We start from the raw sequence: 17,945 nt of genomic DNA, 5'->3' as shown, positions 1-17,945 counted from the left end.
CTCTTTTTCAATTTCAGACCAAGCTAGTTGATCTTGCACCAAGATTTTATTTTTGGGCTTGTTTACCAAAATTCTGGCCTAATTAACAAAATATTGCTTTAGCCATAACAATTATGACATTTTTGTACCAAAGCTGAATATTAGATTTACTTTGGGCTTGCTAATTTTTCAGCCCAAATCACAATCTGCAGACAACAAAATTATTAATTAATAAATGTGAATTGAAGTTCAAATTAATAATTTTGTAATTAATTATTTTAATAATGTTTGTTCATCATCAAATTAATTTGGAGTTTTCCAAATTCATCAAACCATAAACAGGGTAGTTTAACTTAGGAAATTTCTAACTAATACTAGTCAGCGCTGCCCCACAGCCTTCACAAACCTACCCTCCATGCGAGCCCATCACCATCGCCTATCGAGCCTCCTCAATCCCAGCAGAACACACAAGTAATGCAAACAAGTAAAGCACAAGTAATATACATATACAACAAGTAAAACAAAAAGCAAGTAGGCATGTGATTCATTTAAGAGTAACTGATGTTAAGCAAAGCAAACAAGCATATAGAATATGCATATGATGAATGCTTGTCCTATTGGCGGTGATATCACTTGTCGGTTCAACTGTCAACCCGACACATCCTTTTAGATGTAGCCTTTCTACCACGTCTTGGGATATAGTGCCCGGCTCACTTTGTTCACCCAGGGATATAGTGCCCTGCTCACTATCATTCTTGGAATATAGTGTCCGGCCCACTTTTAATCAAGGAATATAGTGCTTGGCTTACTCTTGTGGCAGAGAAGGTTATGTGAGTGGGATACCACCTCAGCCCTCACATCTGAACGAAGGCAGGAAACTACGACAGCCCCTACGCCAGCGCCGCCACCTCGACAAGCAAGATTCACTACTGTCCTTGCCCGAGGAGCATAGCGACTTACCAAAATAATGTATCATACTTTATCATTCAGGGATGAGTTGTTATATTCAACATTTTCCCCAACCTTCACTTTCTCAACTCATCATAATCATTCTCATTTCTCGAAACCTTTCAAGTTCTTACACCATTCAACTAGGATATTGCTCAACCCCATTTATCTTCTCAATTCTCATTAATTAACTACTCCACAACTTATTTCTCACTAATTTCATCCACTAGCCTTCTAAAACCTGAGTCACTGACTCTAAATTAATAACAAATAACCTTATTAATTCGCCCAAAACCCTCTCACTCGTCCCAAGCCTAACCATTAGCTTAGGTATCTCGAACAATGACTAAAGAGGTTTAGAAGGCTAGAGGGGTACTAAAAAACAAAAAAATTAAATTTTTAAGCAAAATAGGATCATGCATACGCTGATACGCATGCACAATCTCGCATATGTTCGAAACATAAAGGATTCCCGTATACACATGCCAATGGCCGTGTGCGTGGGAGAGTAAAAATGTTAATCTCGCATACGCATGCCAGGGTTGTGTACACATGAGTGTTTGGTTGAGGCCATTGCTCGCGTACGCACGCCTTGTTCCGCGTACGCATGTCACCCAATTTTCACAAAAAGCTGTTTTGCTGTAAAATTCAGATTTTTGCACCAAACTTCAAACATGCATAACTTTTTCGTTTTAACTCATTTTTTATCCGTTCTTCAAATAGCATAATCCTTACATATCCAACTTTCATTCAAAATAAGTTTCATCAAAATTAGGAGTTCGGAGACCAAGTTATGGCTCATTGAAATTCGTCAAAAACAAATTTTTACCAAAAGTTGTAAAAGCCTCTAATTTCAAAACACTCAAGTTACAACCAAACTAGCCATACCCAAAATAACATATAAGTAGTTCTCAATCATCTTTCAAGCATTTTGACACATAGATCATACATCTCTCTCTATAGTAATTCTTCCACAATCCCAAATTCAACCTAAATCACAATAAAACTTATAAATTTCCATCATTGTCTAACCATACAATATTTAACCATTTAGTTCCAAATTTATGAACTACTTCCACAATCCCCACTCATAAATCACTATTCTCAAGAATTTTCAATCCAAACATCAATAACACTACATTTTCACTATTCTAAACCATCACAATCATTGTTCATCAATTTATGATTATCAAAGCTCACAATCCTCATCATTTATCATCAACATCAATAACCACCATCATTCATCAGGAACATCAATAATCATCATAAATTATCATTAACTTCAAACCACTACAACATGCTCAACATCAAGTAACCATTTCATGCAATTTCATACAATTCAATCCTATCTTAAGGTCTACTAGCCTAAGTTGCCCACAACATTACATATTATTTAAAGGAAACCAAAATCATACCTTGACCGATTCTCACACAAGCTCAAAACACCAAAAATACCTTTCCACACAAGCTTTCAAGCCTCCAACAAGTAATCAAATACAGCCACCACTTAAGCTTAATCTCCAAGCATTCCAATCATTAATTCCACTCCACACAACATCAATTCAAGCTAGATATCATATAAATTACCATAAATCAAGCCTAGGGTTAAACAAATTGACAAACCACAACGATTAAGAACATCCTTACCTTACCCATTGTGGATTGGGATAAAACTCAATAATTTCCCACTATTAGATGGCATTTAAACAACCAAAATCACAAAACCCACTCAAAACCGAAATCCAAAACACAAAAATGTATAGAGCAGAGAACTGGAGTATGGATTTTGAATTCTTACCAACTTTTTATCTAGAAATAACGGGCTCAGCAAGAATTTGCGTGGCTACAAATGACACGTAAATCGGAGTACCGTAACTCAAGATATGAGCAAACAAAAAAGAACGTGAATAGTGTCAAAAACCTTCTTCTCTTCTCTTCTCTATTCAACTACTCCTCTTTAGTGTTCTGAGTGAAATGAGCTGAATGCTCATTAATTGGTGCTTATATATGTTGAGCTTGGGCTCAATCTAACCGTTTAGCGTTTTAGGTTCGTTTGGCCCAACTTTTGACCAAAACCTTTAAGATCAGCATTTGATTTTCAATTTTCAATATTTTTCTAAAATTTTCTACAGTCTTTATTACTTTTATACAATATCAAACAAACTTAAGCCAGTACTGCTGGCAAATTTTCTGGTACGCAATTTTCTGCAGAAAATTATATTTTTCCACTCGAAAAAATCTACTGAATTCAAATCTCACCTTAAAATTATAAAATTAATATTTTTAAATTTTGAACCTATTTCAGAAAATAAAAATTATTATTTTATTTTATCTAAGCAGTTAATTTAATTCCAGTTCTTACACAACATCAAGCTACTGATGATAAAGAAGCGCTTGTTGGGAGGCAACCCAACCATGGTTAGTCTTTCTTTTCCACTCTACTTTCTTTTGTTTAAGAGGCCTTCGTCATCATCACCATCTTCTTCTTCTTCTTCCTCTCCTGTTGCATACATATTTCCTTTTTTTATTTAAAATCATATAGGGTTTATCTTGTTTTGTTCTTTTCATGCACATATGCTTTTGTTTATGATTTACACTCATTATTCTATCAATTCTTAAGTTTAAAGTCAATCTCTAAGTTTGATGTCAACCCTTAAATTTGGTGTTGATAACACCATGGATCATAAAAAACTGGCACAAGAAACAGTTATGATAATTGAATAGACTTAGGTGAGATCAGAATAAGATAAATCCTCTTTACTAGTGGTTAGTTATTTTCTTTCTCCTCTACTTTCCTCTTTCTTGTTTTAATTTCTCTTAATTCTCTCTCCATGCATACGTAGCATATTCTATCTTTCTTTTCTCATCTTAAACTTAAAATTTGAATACTTGTTCCTCCAGTAACCATTTTTATAGAGGATATCTTGATAAAAAAAATTGAATTAAATAATTCAAAAATAAACAGTGGAGGTGCTTAAGAATATGTGGTTGTATTTGAAAAAATCTAAAATACTTAAATCTTGAGGAAACAAAAAAAGAATCTTCAATAACAAAAATTTAAAGAAGTATTATGATATTTCGATTATCAATTCCTTGGAGCAGTAAAAAAAAGGGGTCTGGAAAGATCAAAAATCAAAAGTTCCAAGACTCTGAGCACCAATGACTAGGATCTAGTTATGTGTTTGTCGTGTTTTTGTTTTAAGGATAGACTTAGGTCAGTAAATCTGAGGGGTGCTTTATCACCCGATAACTTGGGTCAAGTGGACCGGGATTATCGATTGAAAGTCTGTTTAAAGAGTTGCCTTAAGACAAAATATTTAGAAGTCCAAAGAGATTCTAGACATCGATGTCTGGATCAAAACTCTAGTTATGTATGCTTGTGCGGTGATTGTACCATGGAAAATCCATTAAAAGTAGCCTTGTGGTAGAACCCTTCGAGTTAAAAATCACAAAGATCTTTTTCTGATTCAAATAAAAAGTAACTGCTTTCAAGTCATACAAATTCAAAAGAAATTTCATAATACAATTCAAATTTTAGTTTTTGAAAATTCCTAAACCCTAAGTATTCAAGATTCATGAAGGATAAGAAAAGTCGAATGTAACTACAAGGAATATGATAAATCCCACTTTTTGTTTTCAATCTTAAAAGCTTTTCAATCCTTTTTCATTAAACTAAACTCCGTTTATCTTTCTTTTTACTTGAGGATAAGCAAAGTTTTAAGTTTGGTGTTATGATGATATATCATCTTAAGTGATTTTCAGGATTATTTTTCATTTAATTTTCTTAAATTTTAATCAAATTTCCTATGTTTTCTCATATAATTTAATAATTAATCAAATATTTAGAGTTAGAATAGTATTTTTATATTTTCAGAAATTTTAGACTCAAAAAATGGTAAAAATCAATTATTTTTCACCAATAAAACATAACGGAAATAGAAACGTGACCCAAGTAGCATGGCCCAAGAATCGTGGCCTAAGGAACTAAAACCACACAAGTGAATGGCGCACACAAGGTCCATGCCTGACGGGCTCTGTAGCACGTACCCCACTTGCCGGTATCCATAGTGATATACATGATTTTGTTGCTTGATCGCATCCGACTTCTTCCCCCATTGGCCTCCTATCATCGTAAATATATCCACCGACCAAAGGAATTTATTCTGTCCAAAATAAATACACTTTTTGTATTTGATGTTTTTAAAAAGGTGTTTGCTACGGTACGATGATAAATTCATACGTACCGATACGTTAAAAATATGGACAAATAGTAACAAGCCACTTGGAATTTATTTTCCACATCAGCATTTAATTTTTCTTTTTTAAATATATATTATTTCACCACTTTTACTAATACACCCCTTCAATTAAATAAAAACAAAAATATATTTTTTATTTAATTTTATAAAAAGTCTTAGACATCCTTACTTTATTTGATTAGACAAAAATACCCTTTTAAATTAATCAAATTTTAGAATTCAATTAATTCTAATTTTATAGTTTCAATTAATTTAAACAACAAAACAAAAACATATAAAAAAACAAAAATCAATCGTTCTTCGTCTTCTCCAATTTCTATAATCATTCGTGCGCCTTTTGAAACAAAGCAAAACATATCAAAAAAATAAAAAAATCAATCTGTTCTTCATCTTTTTCAATTCTCCTAATATCATTAGTGCCCCCTCTCCTCTCCTCTGAAACACGCCAAAACGGCAAAACCCTAGCCCTAGGTTCTTTGCCGCCGGCGTCCCCGGACTCAGCGCTTCCGCTTCTTCCTCTTCCCTCTGTCCGGAACCCAGGTAGTTCGGCACATCGTCCCATCCTCGCTGGCTTCTCTATCCGTGGCTTGGAGTAGCTCGCCATCGGGTCACCGCTTGCCGTCGTCTCTACTCTCGTCGTCGTGTCGCCGGTTGCCGCCGTGTCTCTGTCGAAGGTTAGTGGCCCTGCTTTTAATTTTGCTTTAGTTGCTGAATGCTCGATTTTTTCTTCTTCCTTTTAATTTCTAAAATTTTTCTTTTCTTTTTTTTCATCAGAAAAAAATTGATAAAAAAATTTTAATTTTTTGGTCTCAAAGATTTCTGTAGTGAAGCTAGTGGATCCTAAAGTGAAGGAACACAATGATGAGGAAGAAGGAGGTGAAGAGTTGTCTGATATATACCACTCACCGCAGTTTTCCAAGTTGAACTACGCGGAGATGATGGAGAAGTTCAAGGTTTGTATATATGCTGATGGAGATCCCAAGACATTTTATCAAACACCTAGGAAGCTCACTGGGAAATACGCCAGTGAGGGATATTTCTTCCAAAACATTCGGGAGAGCAGGTTCCGAACCCTCGATCCGGATCAGGCACACCTCTTCTTCATACCAATCTCCTGTCATAAGATGCGTGGCAAGGTAAATATTTTCAGTATTTTTTGGTTTTTGCAATGTCTTTGGATTATTTTAACTAACTGTATTTACAAGAATGTGTAGCACTTTGTTGGATAGGGGAGCGTTGTTATTTTTTTAAGTGGTGGTTACTATTGAGATCTGAGAAGGTTGTGGCATTTGGTTGATGTCTTAGTGTCAATAGCTGTCTTGTTATGGTAATATGTTAATAATGGTAATGAATGGTTTTTTAAGGATTAATTTGTGAATAAGGAATGAGGATACGGCAAAGTGTTTGAACTTTGTTTCGGATATGCGGTATTAGCATCGTTTTTCACTTGTTTCTTCAAATGGGAGGCTGCAAAAGCTGCAGTAAGTTTCTCAGTATAATAGCTTAAATTATATTATTTTATATCATTTTGAATTTTTGTTTGTTGATCATCCACCCCTCCCCCCAAACCCTACTTTTTCTTGGCAGATGCTTGGAAATTCATTTCAAAGGAAGCCTACAATCTTGAGAAATGGGGGTACTCCACCAGTGGTTGTAAGGCATCTTTTCTTTGCTTCCCTGACAGTTCTTGAATTATAGTTCTCTGAAGATTCACTTTTCATTTTCATTTTCCTCACATAATTCTAGTGTACTTCATCTACTAATCTGCTCTACATTATTGCATAGTAGTGAAAGCATTGACCTTCATATTTATATTTTGTTTCCATTTTCATTTATCCTTTTGGTTGTTGAATATTTAACACGTTAACAGAAACCAAAACGAAGACCATCTTTACAATATGGTGATAAGTGCCAGCATTCCTCGCGCAGCATGTCTGTTAGTCCTACTCCTGAACGTGTTCGTGTCAGGGGCGGTCGCCAGCATTTAACGCCATAGCATCCACTTTTGAGAAGCCTAAAGATAGGAACCTTTCAACCCCACCTCCAATTGTGAGAAAAGTGTATCCAAAATCAGGGACAGCAAACTTGAATACTCTTTCTCTTGGTCTTGGATCTAAGTCTTCAGCCATAGCTCGGCTTACTTCTAGTTTTGAAATGCCTTCAGCACGGGGAAAGTTGATACCTCAGTCGCTTAGAGGTATGAAATAATAAACTTGATGAGTTTCCTCCTCCATTGATATTTGATTTCAGTAATAGATTTTGCTTTAATGTAATATTCCTCATCTGTTTCTTGCGTTGTTATGGTGTAAAGTGACTTCCAATACACTCAAATCAAACCCAAAAAGAAGTGATAGTGAAGATTCTATGAGCAGCGGATTAGAATCTCTTACAGAGGAAGATGCAAAAGAAGGTGAAGCTGACGACGATGAAGGACTCCCAGTTTATCCGTATGGTAGCGTTAACACAGCTTCTAGCAATCCAGTACCAGACAACGAGAGGTATAAGCTTTTTCTTAAGGTGATTCAAAGATGATAGCTAAGATGTTACACATATTATATTAAGCAGTTTAGTCAAACATATTAAACCATCTAACAGTTCTCAGCTATCATCTTCATATAAAATCACCTTCATCTTAGTCACCTTTTCTTAATACCTTCAAAACTGTATTTATAAGATTTATTCATTTTGGTTCTTACTTGTTTGAGCTACATGCATGCAGGCTTATCTGTCGGCAACAGAGTTCAAAGAAAAACTTGGCATGACGAAGACGAATCTTACAAGTTGCCGAAATGGAAACAAAACAAACTCAAAGTGACCGTTCAATTGTTCTGAGGTTTACATTATACTTTGCCTCGTGTTGATTCAATGCAGTTCAAGTTGCAAGTAGAAGGAAACTTTGCCTGTCACTGTCTACATATTTTTTAACTTCCACATTGTTGTCTTTGCTCTTTTTCTTATACACCTCAGATATGCTATCTATTCTGTAGTGATAAACTGGCATGGATTGAAAGGGACAGCATCAGTGTTTTTTAACATAGCTGCTTCTGCTCCTCCCAAGATGGATTTCATGATGTAGAGAGAAACTGGAGATTTTCCACCATTCTCCACCTTTATTTGTAGTGGTTTGATGATGTGCAGAGTTTTTTTTCTTTGTTGAGAACTGCTTGAGGTTGCCTTTATTGAGTTCTCTCTAATCATTCTTTCATTCATTATTAATTTTGGTGAAGCAATTTTGAGCTTGCAATTTGATAATATCTTAGGTTGTATTGATAATTGAGGATAACATTTGTACAGCAGAGTGTATAAACCACTCAAGTTATCTTTTTTGCAAATAAAAGTATCATCTTTTTCTCTTCTTATTCTTGTTTATGGCAACTTTTTCTTGCTTTTGTTGATCTTCAACTCTACAAATTAAGTTTAGAAGAAAAGCATCTTAAAGACTACCAAGAAATGGCTACAGTCATGTCATCCTCTGCCGACTACCAATTTAGAACTGAGAAGATCACAATATGGAACAGGTTTTTTGACCCTTTCTCTTCTTTTTCTGTTGCTTTGGAGGCTGGAGAACTACTTTGATGGCCGCATCAAAAACAGCCTTCACATTCTGTATTCAATAATATTCTGTTTCTAAATTTTATATTCTGTAACCTCTTTTACCTTGAAAAAGTTTATTCCCCCACCCAAAAAAATAATCTATTTGAAAATTAAAAAAAAAAAGGGGTAAGTGGTTGGTCACAAAAACATATGATACTAACATTAGTAGTCATCAGCCATGAATTATAATACTAAGTTGTCAGAAAAACATGAAATTCCTTAAACTATCAGAAAAGCACTAAAGAAAATTTACAACATAATTTGGTCTCTGCACTACAATAAGAAATAAATGAAATCGAATTAAATGCAAACTTGATCCTGCACTACAAAAATTTGGAACTTCCATATTTGCCCCCTTTCAATTCTTTTTTAATGTTCAAAGTGGGAAACACCAAATTGGATCCATTATCATACAAATGACCAATTTATAAAAGAGAAAGCTAAGCAATGAACATTGTTCTCTTCTGCAGCAAGCACTTTCCATGCTATGGCTTGTTCATATGAAACATGCCTCCCCATTGTTGACATGCATATTCCAGCTGGTAGATAAGCATAACCCTGATACAAGAACACACATTCACCATTTTTTTAATAGGGAAGTGTAGTTTGCAACAAGAAAATGCAATAACAATGTGAAACAACATAGTTTCCATCTTTTGTTTTCTATTTTCCATATATTATATTCTCAAGATTTGCGAAGAAAAAACTAAATGACAAAAATAAAATCTTAGGGTGCATTTAGTTTGCTTTTCATTTCAAGTGTTTTCTATTTTCAAAATTTCAGAAATTAAAAGGAAAAACAGGCTGTGAAAACAAAAATCGGTTTTTTATTATTTTCACTGTTTTCTCTATTTTCTTAAAATCCTACAAAACATATGGAAAATGAAAACGCAAACCAAATGCATTCATTCTAGACTTGGTTCAATTTGGAAATTACCTGCTGCATTAACTTTGCAAAGTCTGCACACAATGCCTTGCGACCGGATTTGTCAAAAATTTTGTCCAATGTGATGTCTTGTAAAGCCACTAGGGTTGTTTCCAACATGTCAAGGCCAGCTTGATTCGCAAAGATGAACACTGGCAGCGACTGCAATGCACAAAAGAATATCACATAATTGTCGCATGGTATGCATTTTAAGGGCCATCAGAAAAACTTACAAAAACCGAAACCAAAACCATACATACCTTCAGTGAGCAGCACAAAATGGCATCCTGATGATGCCACAAACTCTTCAACATCGAGTCGCCAACAAGAGAATCTGATCTCAGCAAGTCAGACCCTAAATAGTAACTGTTATTGGGAAGAGACATATTACTATTAGGCCTTTTTCCCAAAAAGAAATACCAACTATAATGCTTCAATGGGTCTAATCCTAGAATCATTTAACAAAAATATGAACTTACCTATAACTCTGGCAGATCCAGTGAGCTAGTGTAAGGGCTTCTGGAGAACCAGGAGATAGTTTAGACCCAACGTTAGGGTTCATTCCAGGAGATATAGCCATAGCAACCCTTTGGACAGAAGAAATCACACTACGGACATATTGTCATGCCATGACAGCAACATGATCTTGCAAATTGCTGTCAAAAGGAAACTGGAACGCGATGGTCAACACTGATCGGGTGTTTTGACTTGATGATGCATCTCCTGCGCCCTGAGTAGTCGCCGGGCCAACTTCAAGCCCAGATGTCAAGGCAAGGGTCCTGTTAGAAGTCGTTGCGTCCTTTTTATCGCCCTGAAACATGGTAGCATACGGGTTCATAGACCAACATCAGCAACAGTGCAAAAAAATAGAAGGGGATGATGCAAAAGAACCAATACTCAACTGGTTTTGAATCCAATGGGATGATGCGGAAGCCAGATGGTACCAATGGAGCATCATCAGGGAACATTTCGTCAATTGGAGCAAATATAAGCTCGGAACAAGCCCCCACAGCATTCTCATCAATTCCGCTGCATATCTAAAAAAATAAGGCCAAAAGAAACATCAGCATGAAGTGTATCTTCGTAAGAATTTGATAATTGAAAATCTTAACACTTCAGAGACATTTGATCAGACAATCACATCATTGAAAAAGATAATAGCAATGCCGTACTGAAAAAATTATACTTGCATTTTACTTGACATTGCATAGCTAAAAAGAATTGCATTAGAATAACTTCCAACTTCAACAAGAGTCGAACGCATTACCTGTAAGAGATGAATGTCCCTAGAAGCAAAAGCATCTTCTTGGGCAAGAGAGTGGCCTTCAAGCCGAATAACTTCCAGCATCTGGAGTAAAAATGAAACCTTGTTGGCGATTTTGCTTGAAAGTACAAATCATTTATCGGCCCGAAAAGGAAAGACATTGTGTGGCAAGTAGCCGGGAATGAAAAAAGCAAATTACCTCTTCATGTTCAATTGTATGGCCAAGGGGCATGATTATTTGACTGCCAGTGAATCTTGTAGGCCTCATTCCTGGATAAGCATAGGAGCCAGCTTTCAGTGATGCAGCAGCATAAGCATCAACATTGAAATCAGCCCACTCTGAGCGGTGCTCCCTGAGAAAGCGAACCAAAACAGCAGGAGGGACGTTCTGAAAACAAAGTAATATAAAAGACTTGTCATAAAACAATTCAATGTATATTAAGGAACTCTTCATCCATTTCAAATCACCATGTTCACATTTTATCGAAGAATGTCTTCCCCCTCGATGATCATATTTGATATCAAACTTTTCAAAAGCCAGTTTCACTTTTCCATGTCATGCACAAAAGACTAATAGTAATATCCCGGCAAGGAGAAGCTTTTGCAGAGAATTTCAGGCAATTGGATTTTCGGACTCACTTGGAGCAACATAGAAGCTTTTGCACAGAGAATTCCTCCAAGAAATGTAAGGGAACTAGCAGGATTAGAAGTGCCACTCTTGGTTGAATTAACTGCAATAATTACATCCTCAGCACCATCACAGTTTAGTACAGTCCATCCGTCATCATTGAATCCATTCACAGCATCATTGAAGCCTCTGTAGGTGTGAGATTTCAATTTCAGCCAAGGATGAGTACATCGTATAAGAGAGAATGATGCAAAATAAACACAATGGAATTGGAGATTGAAATAAGTTTCAAAGAAACAGTGATTCATGCTATTTGCCTACCTGCTCAATCTTTGGCTAAATGTTCGAAGAACAGCAGGCTGCCGACCCAATCCATATACCACTTCACCACTTGTTTCCTGGGCTATTTGCCTTATATATCTAAGTGCCTATCACAAGAACCATCAATTAATAACTATCTTCTAAAATACGGAATGACATGAAAGTATGTTCCCTAACAACAGGTTAAAGACATGAATACATGAACAAGAAGAGGAAACGAGGGAAATATACGGAGATATTCAATCTGTATGTCATAAAGACAGAACCTTACAACTTCCAGATTATGTCTTCACACAGTCAAACATCTATTTTCCCCATATTATTTACTCATACCAGACGAAATCGTCAAAAAGATTTGCAGTTCAGATTTGGACATTATTCACAATTATGACACTAGTCAATGATAATTTACACACATTATTTAACAGATTAACTATGATAAACTTACTGCAATTGTCATTTTTTGGGCCACCACTTTTGATTATTCGTAAAGTGGACGCAACACTTCTGGCACACTCCAGGCCTGGAAGAAAACAACAAACAGGTTAATGTGTGAAAGAAGAAATGAAAAACAGATGCCAAATTGTAAAGCAGTCGGTCAAACCTCAAGATTTAGGTGGTCTACGATGTGAATAATTGACCCTCCACCTTCACATGGTCGAATCAAATAGCCGCTAGGAAGCATTTCAGCCCTTACAAACTGAGCAGCAGCAACTGCATTAGGGCCACTCCCAGAACCAGATAGAGATCTCTCACAAATAGAATGCAGAGTTTAACTTGCATACAAAGAAATGGAAGAATAATCACAAATCATACTCACTTATTTACAAGACGATACACTACCTTTGTAGGTTCTAAACTAACAAGACCGCAGGCTCGAGCTGCCACTCCACTGCAACTTTGTGAAATGGCAAAGATCCCAACCGAATCCAGACCAGGCTGACAATATTTTTCAACAAAGAAAAAAAACGAAATTCGTAAGTTTAGCAGACTAAACTTTTAGCCCTCATGATCGTAAGAAAATATCAATACTGATCTCCCCAAATACAATAATTATTAACTCATTTATTAATTTCACTTCTAGGATCACCAAAAAAAGTTAACAAAAAATAAAGAACAGCAACCTTCATCCCAGGCATCTGGACCCAATCGACAGCAGTCCCCGTAGCCTTGGATAGGAACTCTGTCAAAAAGAGTTTGCATTTACTTATGGTTCTAAAACAAAATCAAAAAGAGTGAAGCCCCCTGGTTCTAGATTAACCTTTCTGTTGCATTCCAATTGCTACAATTGAAGAAAAACCACTGACATGCAACATACTAAGGCCAAAAGAGTATAAAAGAGTATAAAAGAACTAAATTTCAATCTCCAAAAGAGTATAAATTCATACATAGTCAAATGGAGAAATTAAATAATCCGGCAAACAAATACCAACACAAACGTAAACAAAATATAATATCGTATGTCACTAGACGGCTCATATGCCCATAAGAAAATAATAAAAACAAAAATAATAATAAATATCCTATGTTGCAAATCTAATCTTGTGGAAATTCATAATCATCACGATGGTGATTATCATTCAGCTTATTAAGATTTTCAATGGCATTATTTTTGACCGTATAGCTGATCGTATTATGAATCTTTAACACGAGTGAGACTGCAATCTTCATGCGAACCCCATCATCCACCTAATAAAATTTGAATAATTACACATTAGGCTTAACTACTTAAATATAGAAGAAAGAACGAAGGAAAAGATTAGTGCATAACATTACCTTTATGTTAAAATTATCATCTTCAAAACAAGCTATCATCCAACTTGCAACCCATACACCCGCGTCACTCCTACATATCGAGGAAGCTATATTAGAGTATTATATAATTGCATAAATTTCATATCAATAACTACTAATTATACGATCTTACGATCCAGCTTCGAGGGTCGGAAGGCCTTCCGGCTCTTCAAATTCAAATTGTGAAGAAATCAGATTTGGAGTGGTCTCAAAGTCATAGAATGAACGATCTTCCAATACCTCGTCCAAATAAATGGCCTGTTTATGTCTATGTTAGAGTTTGTTTTTTTAGTCATATATGTAGATAATTAACAAAAAAAAAAGGAAAATATAGTTACTAATTTCAAGGCTGTCCTCTTTCGCTTGAACTGTTTCTCAATGGGTAATGGGTCTAGCAAAATGATTTGTCCTTTGACACGATCAATCACTACGAGGTACCAGTGTTCATGACCTTCGTCAGTAGTTTCAGATACAGGGATAAAGACCTAATCAAGAGAAAGTCATTTTAGTTATTAAAATTATTTTATGCCAATATTTGCTAATATGAATTTAAAATGATATAAACTTACTCTTTTTAAGCAGTCAACTTTGTCTAGATAAATGTCTGTGATACAAGACGGCAGACAGTTGGGATCCAATTTTGTCTTCTCTGACAGCTACATTATTTCAGCCACTAGTTTATATGCGCAATACAAATAATAACTACCAATATTATTTTAGTATACACTCCTAAATACTTACCGCAAAAGTTGTGGGTAAAAACCAATAACCACTTTCTCTGGTCAAATGTATGCTCATCATATCTGCTACTAAGTCTAGCACAAGAGAAACGATTGGCTTTCCTGGCATCAAGCTCCTGAATACATCTCTGCGAGCTGTAAACTCTGAAATTACTATATCCTCCTTGTAGCTGCCAAAGATAATTTAACATAAATAAAAATAGCTAAACAAATCAACAACACCGTTAACAAATAAAATTCTAATTGAGTTTACTTACTTATCCATCAAATGATTACCATACAAGTATGCTGCAATTGCAAGTTCAGTTTCGTTCAAACCCATTGAAGCTGTTGGTCTAAAACAGACTTGCACCCACTAAATATATAAGAAAAACTGTTATTAGTAAAAAAATAATAACAATAATAATAAACTACTTATTACTTAGTACTCACACTAGGTAGCTCTAATCCAGGAATATCGATTGGAGCAAGTGAATCTGTTCTCCTTTTTTTAGCAATTGACAGATCTGTCTTGGCCTTTTCAATACACCATAGCAACAATGAATTATTCGACGCACTACTTTGTTGGTTAAGAGTCTTAGAATCGGAACCAAAGACCTTAAACACCTTAGAGGGAGAGCTGACATTATTTTCCAATCGTTGAACAAGAGATTGGACTATTTGGGTCAATTGCTCAACAGAATTAGCTAATGAGTCTAAAGTCACTCTGTCCTTCAATGATGGATTGGGTTCACTGTAATATTAGAACATTGCATGCAGGGTCAAAATCTCATTTTATTCAATGTGAAAAAACCCAAGTCCATATAGCTTTTACATAAAAGAATACAAAAATATAATTAACATGAAGAATATGTACAACTAACTGAGAACAAAATTCCGAGATTTAGATCAATAGCACAAAAATTCAGATCAAAGTAAAAAACTAACTCTAAAATTTGAAAAAAAGCAATAGTAATTAACTCAACAAAAACAAAAATCAACAATTCTTCCTGTTAATAGCAATCAACAATCAAACAAATTACCTCAGAAAAATAAGAATACTCAAAGAAATTGAATGAAGGAGGAGGGGGAAATAGTTGGATTGATGTATTTCTCATGCATTTCCTTGTTCTTCACTTGCTTTAGCACAGAGGGGCCAACAAGATTTGTAATGTGGGAGTAGAAAGTGCTGCACTAGGCTGAGAAGCATTGGAAGAAAAATTAATGTTTGGTTCAAGAATGGAAATTGAACGAAGGAGGAGAGGAGCTTGAGGCTACTTTGTTTGGGGGTTCTTTAGACTCTCGGAACAAGGCTGTCAGTCAGGCATGTCTGTGCTGTGACTGGGAGGTCGAAGCTAAGACGTGGAACATGTCTCCCATTAGCCAGTTACTTTTCCCCAGTGGACAATGCTGCGCCAGAGTGAAAAAGAAGAAAATAAAACAGAAGTAGGTTTGTTTTGGAAGGACCAATGGGGATGGAGGAGATGCCCCGTCAGGAGGTGTTAAATGGTGAGGATGGATAGCTGCTCTAATGGAGTTTTTACCTTTTAGGGTTGGGTTTGGTCTCCTTTTGGAGAAAGAAGGGGGAGGGGATAGTGGCAGCATTTGTTTCTTTTTTTTTTAAGAATTAACATAATTTTTATTTTATTCTTTTAATGAAATATGTAAATAAATATACTCATTATTAACAAATTATACAAGATCATTTAGAATAAATTTATAATACAAGAAACAAAAAACAAATAGTACGTACTTGTTCAGAATTTTAGTTGGCTCTTGACAGATCTTCATGTTAGGAATAGAACTTGCCTCAACAGAAGTAGCTCGATTATTTCTTCGCGTTCTTACCATTGTAATTAGCTTGTAGTGTTATGTGTTTCAGAATAAAAATACATAACAATGATAAAAGAAAGTTGTTATTATATATCAATTTACGCTAAATCTATATTAAATGCAAATATTCATTCTAATTATTGATAATCTAATTAGTTTATAATCAACATAAATCACATTAATTATATTATTTATAAGTAAATCATATATTCCATCAAAATCAATATTATATCTAAATCAATATTACAAATTTAAATACTAGTATTACGTAGAGTTATAAGTTAAAATAAGCTAAAGTAATAATATCTATTTTAAATCATGTATTAATAAACAAAGTAAATTTTCAGTAACTTAAAAATATTAGGAAAAATTATTCTAAATGACCGTTAATATTTAAGAATATTAGGAAGATTTAATTATTAAAAAAGATCTTTAATACTAAAATTATTAAAAAAGACCAAATCTTTTTATAATATTTAAGAAAACGAATTAAATCTTTTTATAATATTTAAGAAAACGAATCAAATCTTATTATAAGGAGATAAATATATCTTTAATTATTTTTTTTATTTTTTATAATTTTTATGTTGATAAACTTTATTTCTCTTAAAATTTCAGTAATTTTTATTAATTAAATAACTAATTAATCCCAAGTGAATATTCATAAATATCTTCGTTACATTGTAAATCAAATAGCATATATTAAAGATTATACAAGATAAATAAAAAATAGTTAAGAATATATCTATCTTCTTATAAAAAGATTTGGTTTTTCTTCTTAAATATTATAAAAAGATTTGGTCCTTTTTAATAATTTTGGTATTAAAGGTCATTTTTAATAATTAAGTCTTCCTAACGATCTTTTAGAGTATTTTTTCCAAAATATTACATATTTATTGTCACGTTGAATAATAAAATTAAATAATAATATCTGTTATGAATAATTTTGACATAAAAATAATTTTGAAAATACTATATAACTATTATTAAATATTACCTATTTATTATCACATAGAATAATAAAATTAAAATTAGCATGTTTTGGTAATGTTATGATTTTTTTTAAAAATTAAATATTTATTAATAAATATTATGTATTAATAGGCAAAGCCTTTCACATTATAAGATCTTTAGCATGTACATTATAATATCAAGTTAAAATAATAAATTTGAATAATATGATCTATTTTAAATTATTTATAAAAAAATAATATCCACTTTAAATAGTAAATCTTTTTAAATTACAATCATAGATACACATTCTTTATAATTATATATATATATATATATATATATATAACAATAAAATCCTTTGAAAGATATTTTTCAATAATAAAGAATAAACAAACAAAATTTTTGTATATATATAAGAACACTCCTCAGCATATCATTAGCAAATTATATTCACATTATAATTCTAATTGTGTTACATATATATTTGAGTGTTTGATATGGGTAAGCGAAAATCATCCGGATCACCTCAACGCAGAGATTACAAGAGAGACACAAGAGATGTTAGCATTAATGCTATTGATAACCAACTCTTACATTATTCGTACTTGAACCATATACCACACATGCCCCAATTTTTGTATTCTATCTACCCTGGCTTTTATACTGCTGCAGTATATTCTAACCAATATCCGACAACCATGCATCCATCACTATACAACATATTCCC

The 17,945-nt window shown here is 34.0% G+C and overlaps 1 protein-coding gene, 1 long non-coding RNA gene and 1 pseudogene across 3 annotated transcripts; 1 reads left to right on the top strand and 2 right to left on the bottom strand.

Moving 5' to 3' along the window:
* The first annotated feature begins 6,120 nt into the window (after positions 1 to 6,120).
* On the top strand, positions 6,121 to 8,440 carry LOC107459791 (villin-4). Of its 2 annotated transcripts, XR_008001479.1 has the most exons (5): positions 6,121 to 6,322; positions 6,774 to 6,839; positions 7,057 to 7,383; positions 7,498 to 7,684; positions 7,906 to 8,440. XR_008001479.1 is itself a non-coding variant. In XM_052252159.1 (3 exons), exons 1-3 carry the CDS (start codon positions 7,341 to 7,343, stop codon positions 7,946 to 7,948), a joined length of 273 nt encoding a protein of 90 aa, XP_052108119.1. In that variant the 5' UTR covers positions 7,090 to 7,340; the 3' UTR covers positions 7,949 to 8,440. The 2 variants fall into 2 exon arrangements, 1 of the variants encoding a protein (XP_052108119.1); XM_052252159.1 differs by lacking the exons at positions 6,121 to 6,322; positions 6,774 to 6,839 and having other exon boundaries at positions 7,090 to 7,383.
* Positions 8,441 to 9,111: 671 nt separating this feature from the next.
* LOC107459456 (homeobox-leucine zipper protein REVOLUTA-like) lies at positions 9,112 to 13,234 on the bottom strand (annotated as a pseudogene).
* Positions 13,235 to 14,459: 1,225 nt separating this feature from the next.
* Positions 14,460 to 15,736, bottom strand: LOC127739668 (uncharacterized). Its single transcript, XR_008001198.1, has 4 exons — positions 15,475 to 15,736; positions 14,885 to 15,185; positions 14,710 to 14,807; positions 14,460 to 14,622 (listed from the first exon to the last, which is right to left on the bottom strand). It is a non-coding gene; the product is annotated as an uncharacterized LOC127739668 (long non-coding RNA).
* Between the last annotated feature and the right edge of the window lie 2,209 nt (positions 15,737 to 17,945).

This window comes from Arachis duranensis, chromosome 7 (genome assembly GCF_000817695.3).
Source record: "Arachis duranensis cultivar V14167 chromosome 7, aradu.V14167.gnm2.J7QH, whole genome shotgun sequence".
Classification (NCBI taxonomy): domain Eukaryota; kingdom Viridiplantae; phylum Streptophyta; class Magnoliopsida; order Fabales; family Fabaceae; genus Arachis; species Arachis duranensis.
Note: the sequence above shows the minus strand (reverse complement) of the source record. Positions and strands in the feature narration are given on the sequence as shown.

What these genes read in the sequence shown, in the direction of transcription:
- LOC107459791 (XM_052252159.1), top strand. Translation starts at nt 7,341, where the DNA reads ATGCCTTCAGCACGGGGAAAGTTGATACCTCAGTCGCTTAGAG. An exon ending in GATACCTCAGTCGCTTAGAG is followed by an intron (nt 7,384 to 7,497) that starts GTATGAAATAAT and finishes TATGGTGTAAAG; the next exon opens with TGACTTCCAATACACTCAAA. An exon ending in CCAGTACCAGACAACGAGAG is followed by an intron (nt 7,685 to 7,905) that starts GTATAAGCTTTT and finishes ACATGCATGCAG; the next exon opens with GCTTATCTGTCGGCAACAGA.